At 51.5% G+C, this 6,539-nt stretch overlaps 1 protein-coding gene across 1 annotated transcript in view; it reads left to right on the forward strand.

The window, feature by feature from the left end:
• Nucleotides 1–6,539, forward strand: part of zbtb10 (zinc finger and BTB domain containing 10) — an 87,385-nt gene that overhangs the window by 45,884 nt on the left and 34,962 nt on the right. Inside the window, exon 2 of the mRNA XM_084312391.1 lies at nt 1,103–2,165. Within this exon, the coding sequence (XP_084168517.1) occupies nt 1,103–2,165 (1,063 nt within the window). The remainder of the gene's footprint in view (nt 1–1,102; nt 2,166–6,539) is intronic.

Genomic DNA, 6,539 nt, shown 5'->3' on the forward strand with positions numbered 1-6,539 from the left:
GGTGCTGCTAGTAACCAGCCTCGCCTGCTCCCCCTCCCCCACGCAGCAGCAGACCTGTCAGACCTGTTTCCCTCCTCCCCTCCCCTCCCCTCCCCCGAGGGCAGGTGCACCGCCGTCGCCATGCCACCCCTGTGTGTGTGTGTGTGTGTGTGTGTGTGTGTGTGTGTGCTGTCAGTCTAAGGTACACAGGCAGAGCGCCGTGCTTTTGTTTATAACACTGCCGACGGCTAACAGGACTTGCTGGCGGTTTAATCCTAGCGAGAGCTGATGGTTGTCGAAATGTCCTCGTCCCTTGAGCAAGGCACCGGACTCGTGCCGCGGACGGCCTGACGCTATGCCCTTTGACCCCTTGTGGTGAAACGCTTGTTGTATGTTGTATCTCTAATGTGAAGAAGTGAGTTTGTACTAGTGGTGTCTTCTTGTCTAATATGGATAATATATATGATCAAGTTGCAATAAAACGCTGTCGGTTTAGTGTCGGGGACAGGGGCACCCCCATTGGAGGAGATTTAGTCTCAGGGGCACCCCCATTGGAGGAGATTTAGTCTCAGGGGCACCCCCATTGGAGGAGATTTAGTCTCAGGGGCACCCCCATTGGAGGAGATTTAGTCTCAGGGGGGACCCCCATTGGAGGAGATTTAGTCTCAGGGGGGACCCCCATTGGAGGAGATTTAGTGTCAGGGGGACCCCCATTGGAGGAGATTTAGTGTCAGGGGGACCCCCATTGGAGGAGATTTAGTGTCAGGGGGACCCCCATTGGAGGAGATTTAGTCTCAGGGGGGACCCCCATTGGAGGAGATTTAGTCTCAGGGGGGACCCCCATTGGATGAGTTTGTCTCGGGGACCCCCCATCTAAAAAGGTTTTTGTTATTAGATATGATTAAAACTAGAAGTCCATAACTGAAATGGAGAAAGTGAAACCGGTTGAAGTAGTCGTAACTTTTAATAAAATATGAGTGAAATTAAACTATTCCCCGTTTTTAATAATGGAGACCCCCCGTCCCCTCAAGGACCCCGAACCCCACGTTGAGAACCACCGCTCTAAACAAACCGTGGATAATGTCTCCCCATATTAACCCCCCCCCCCCTCTTCTCCGCTCAGGAACCTGAGAGGCCCTCGGACAGCGGCGCCAGCCCCCCCTCCCCCCCCGCCCCCGAGGAGGAGGACTACCGCGGCCGGCCCAACGAGAACTCCTACTGCTACCAGCTGCTGCAGGAGCTGGACAAGCAACGCAAGGCGGGCATCCTGTGCGACGTCAACATCGTGGTGTCGGGCCAGGTGTTCCGCGCGCACAAGAACATCCTGGTGGCCGGCAGCCGCTACTTCAAGACCCTGTACTGCCTGACCAAGGCGGCCGAGGGCCAGGACCAGGCCATGGTCACCCACCTGGACCTGGCCGCCGTGCAGGGCTTCTCCGTCATCCTGGACTTCCTGTACTCGGGCAACCTGCTGCTCACCAGCGGGAACGCCATCGAGGTGATGTCGGTGGCCAGCTTCCTGCAGATGACCGAGGTGGTGCAGTCGTGCCGGGCGTTCATCAAGGACGCGCTGAACATCAGCATCAAGCAGGAGGCGCCCGACTCGGTGGTGGTGGACTACAACAAGCGCCGCACGCTGGTCAAGGACGGCCACCGGGGGGGGCCGGAGCGCAAGCAGAGCAACTTCTGGGCCACCAGCATCCTGTCCAAGCTCTCCATCAAGGCCAGCGGCAGCGGCGGCAGCCAGGGCCGCGAGGCGGAGGGGGGGGGCGGCGAGGAGGGCCGGCGGGTGAAGGAGGAGGCGGGCGAGGTGGAGGTGTCGACGGGGGGCGGCGGGGGCGAGGGCTGGAGCCAGCACCACCACCACCACCACCACCACCACAGCTCCTCGGACTCGGCGACAGAGGGCGACGGCGCGGCGCGGGCGCCCGGCGGGCCGGGCCAGGTGTTTGTGTGGAACGAGCCGGCCAGCGTGGGGGCGCCCGGGGGCACCGTGAAGCGCGAGGCGGCGGACGCGGCGGCGGCCGGGGCGGTGGGCAGCGGGCGCAGGAAGAAGCAGGCCACCACACGGCGCTTCGTCTACAACATCCCCCCGGAGCCGGAGGAGGGCTTCGACAAGGGCCTGTTCGTGCAGCCGTCAGCCTCCTGCCCCCGCCAGGACTTCTCCTACCTCTCGGAGAACGCAGGTGAGACGCATCACACATAACCCTAACCCTGCCCCCCGCGAGGACTTCTCCTACCTCTCGGAGAACGCAGGTGAGGATGAATGGATGAATGAATGAATGATTGAAAACTTTATTAACAGATTGCAGAACGGGTACAATACAGTACGGCTCAATACACACAATTGTTAACGGGAGGCAGACCAGAGAAAGTCGTTGGTCTTGTTTACATCAGGGTCCCCTGTTTTCTACTCGAGACACTTCTCCCGCCTCTCAGAGAACGCGGGTGAGACGCATCACACGGCAATAACACGTGCCATACATCACACAAGAACATAATACAAGTGCATGTATACAATACATCACATGAAAACACAAAACAGAATAGTCTACATGGTAGTAACGTGTGTTGATAATACAGGGTAATACAGTAACGTGTTGCCGTGGGAACCCGACTACCGAAAGCAGCGACGTTCTTCTTCTCCTCGTAGGAAGTTATGTAACAGAGATTTAAATGAGCAGAGAGAGACCGGGGTGTCTGAGTGGATACGGTCCTGTAGCCCATCCCATGCCCAAGGTGCGGAGCGAGAACAAGCTGTCCTTCCTAGTTCAGTGTGTATTCTGTTTTTTTTCTTCTTTAACCCTTTCACTGCCACACGACAGCCGGTTAACCCTTTCACTGTGACAATACAGAAGGTTAGCCCTTTACTATCACACGACCGACGGCGATGCTCCATTATTAGCATCATTAGCTCCGCGGATGATGCTAATGATGGAGCATCGCCGTCGGTTGTGTGATAGTAAAGGGTTAACCTTCTGTCGTGTGGCAGTGAAAGAGTTAAGTAGCCATCTTGAGGACCTGGAATGGTAGCTGCTAGAGGCGAACTAGATTGGAAAGATAGCGGGGAAGCTTCCTATAGGACGGCCTTGTATTTAAAAACATACAGGAGTTTTTTTTGGGGATTTAAACTTTTTTTATTGCATTTTCCATTATTCAGACAAGTCTCTTTACATGTTTTCCACATCACATCATTGTGATACAAAACTTAAGGATAGGAAAACCGACCTGAAAAATTAAAAATAAATAAAATGAACAGAAATACAGGCCAGCACATTCCTCACATTGATCATATAATCTTTTAGCCGTTGCATGTTATGTTACACATATCTACTGTAAATATAAATTCACCGAGAATATAAATCAGACATAAGATATCCTGACTTTTATTTACCTATCATTATCAAATAGGGACCCCAAGTCTTTTTGAACACATGTAAGCTATTATAAGAGGCCACCGCTACTTAACACCAGCAGCAGGGGCGCTGATGCCCCTTCATCGCCAGGTCTTTATAGACTGCGACATTTGTGAGTGCTTAAAATATATCTTATATTAGAGCTATGGGTCTAATACACCCGTCGAGTCTCAGTGAGTTGGCTTCCAGTCAACATACCCGAAACAGATTGTTTTTTTCATCCGTACATTTCCGTTTATACCGAATATGAATATGGTTGGGTGATTCTGAGTAATTCCAGAAAAGACGAGAAAAAGGCATTTTAGTGTAATCCAGTCATCACGTTGTAATTTTTCGGCTGATAATCTAATCATCCTGAAATCAACGCTAGATTGTCATTATTATATCTCCTCGTGCATACATGAAATGGCCCTCGTAGCGTGGCGCAGCCAACGGTAGAAAGCACGACACGGTCCACACAGATAGCTTTGATCGCGGGAGAAAGAAATAACGCAAGTTTTATATATAGTGTTCTTACCTTGTCTCTGATGTAATGCAAAAAAAAGACTCCAATTATCTGATCGCCATTCCAGTTATCCACAGCGATCGTGTCCCCGACATTACCGAGCGTTACACATGAACGGGCGGGCGGGGTTAGTGTTCCATGCCGTCGTGTGTAAAGGCCTGCCTCGCCTGAGTATTTAACTCCGCCCCCACGACTCAGATCGGCTCAGAAACACACCAGCCCGTTTCCAATGGAGTGCAATAGCTCCGCAAGGCAGTAGAGGGCGGTGTTGACCGTCTGCCAGCTCAGACAGGGTCTGAAGGGTCTGCAGAGGCTGCAGCCATGAATTATGAATAGATATAGCGAATAAACGAAATAACGATCCCAAAAACGAGTTAACTTGGCGATATTCGCTACAGTCAGCTCATCAGCCTCTCAGCCCAGCGGAGCTACAGTCAGCTCCATCAGCCTCTCAGCCCAGCGGAGCTACAGTCAGCTCCATCAGCCTCTCAGCCCAGCGGAGCTACAGTCAGCTCCATCAGCCTCTCAGCCCAGCGGAGCTACAGTCAGCTCCATCAGCCTCTCAGCCCAGCGGAGCTACAGTCAGCTCCATCAGCCTCTCAGCCCAGCGGAGCTACAGTCAGCTTCATCAGCCTCTCAGCCCAGCGGGGCTACAGTCAGCTCATCAGCCTCTCAGCCCAGCGGAGCTACAGTCAGGCCCAGAGACGCCGTCAGGGGTTAATTAGCCTGCTGTATCGTTAGCTAGCAAGATGACCACTTATCACCCCTGCCCCCACCTTGTCTCTCTCTCTCTCTCTCTCTCTCTCTCCTCTCTCTCTCTCTCTCTCTCTTTCTCTCTCTCTCTCTCTCTCCTCCTCTCACTTCTGTCTGTCTCTCTCTCTCCTCTCACTTCTGTCTCTCGCCCATAATTTACCCACTTTCCATCAATTTTTTTTTGTCTACTTATTCTCCCCCTTCTATTTTTCTCCCTTCCCCAATTTCGTATGTCCAATTCTCCCCTCCCCGTCTCGAACGCTGTTAGACCATGCCGCCCACTGGTCGGCTGCAATGTGGACGAAGCCTTACATCACGTGTCCCCTCGGTACTCGAGGAGGCAGCCGTGCATCTTTTCACCTGCACAGGCGATCTCTCAGCGCGAGGGTCTGCGTGGGAGGGACACGCCGCCCCGTCGCTTCATGATTCTACTGCGCGGGCGCACCAACCGACCTGTAGGAGTCGCTGTCCACAACGTCCGATCCCCACCACCAGCTTCCCTCCCCCTAACACTGCCAATTGCGTTAGTATGAACGACCAGCCAAGCCGGTAGCAACGCCGAGAGCTGGGCTCGAACCCAGCGTATCCTGCGTTGGTGGCGAGCGCCTTGCACACTGCGCCACCTAGCCGCCCCCCACTTTCCATCTCAATCGGTTGTTCATAGGGGCGTAAAAAGAAAAAAGAAGAGAATCAATGCGATGATATCTAGAAATCCATCAGCATTGATTTGTAAAATTGTCGGTCCGTATTCATTCGGATGAATCCAAATGATGCTGTGAGGCGACTAATACATTTATTTGCACATATATATTATTGATATTTTGGACTGAATGGAAACTCTGGGGAAAATGCGTCTTCTCCAGAGTCGAACAAGAAGGTACATACCAACTTCGTTCAGTAGAAAGCTATCCGGCTGCAAGCTAGCCTAGCTTAGCACAAATGAATGGAAGCAGATATAGACCGTTAGCCTAGCTTAAAGCTCTGGGAGAGTGTTTTTGGCCAACAGCTTGTGGTCCAGATCCGCTAGGCTGGCGTGTAGCCGGATAGCTTTCTACTGAACACACAGAGAGGAAGTTGGTATCTACCTTCTTGTCGGACTCTGGTACAGCATGTTCCTTTATTAACCGGCTGGGGTTGACTTGTGTTCCGAATATTGTATCTCAAGTTGTGATGCATTGATGATGCGTTTGAAAAAAGAAGTTGCTTAAAGCAACTACTAAAGGAACACTATTCTTGTGTTGGTTTTGGCGGCCCCTCTGGACATGAGCAGTAGTGTTCCCGGAATCAAACCGTTTCGCATGAGCACTACTAGCGTGTGCGTTTTTAGTTTTGGAAGCGAGTGGAAGAAATGTTAAATTTGAACACGGCTGTTTGCAGGCTGCGTGACGACGAGGTGATGTATTCAACGTTTTTCCGCCAGCAATTCTTTTGGCCAACGATTCAAATGTACCACCGATGGTAAACTTAACAGCCATATCATGCAATACATGCGTGGTCTGGTCACAGAGAAATATGATAATAATAATTGACGGAGGGTAATACTGTTTGTTGTTTATTTTTAAATTAGTTATTTATTTTTATAATTGAATTTACGTTTTCTTTTCTTTTTGGCTGATCTCGCTCCAGTAATCCGACCATAACAACAAATAATTTTTTTATATTTTAATGTTAGTTGCTCACACCTAGGAAAAGGTAAACACAGGCTCTTCTGGTGTCCGTACTGTAACCGCTTGGTCTGCTTTCGTGGGAAACCACTGGAACCGCTGTGTGAGAGTTTCAGCAGCGGCTAATCTTCTCGCTGATGGTCTCGTTGTCTGATGTAGGTCATCCAGAGGCATCGGCATTAAACCCAGATGTTACATCTCTCACTTATAAACTCCCAGTAA

Source organism: Notolepis coatsorum (assembly GCF_963971535.1).
Source record: "Notolepis coatsorum genome assembly, chromosome: 4".
In the NCBI taxonomy this organism is placed as follows: Eukaryota; Metazoa; Chordata; class Actinopteri; order Aulopiformes; family Paralepididae; genus Notolepis; species Notolepis coatsorum.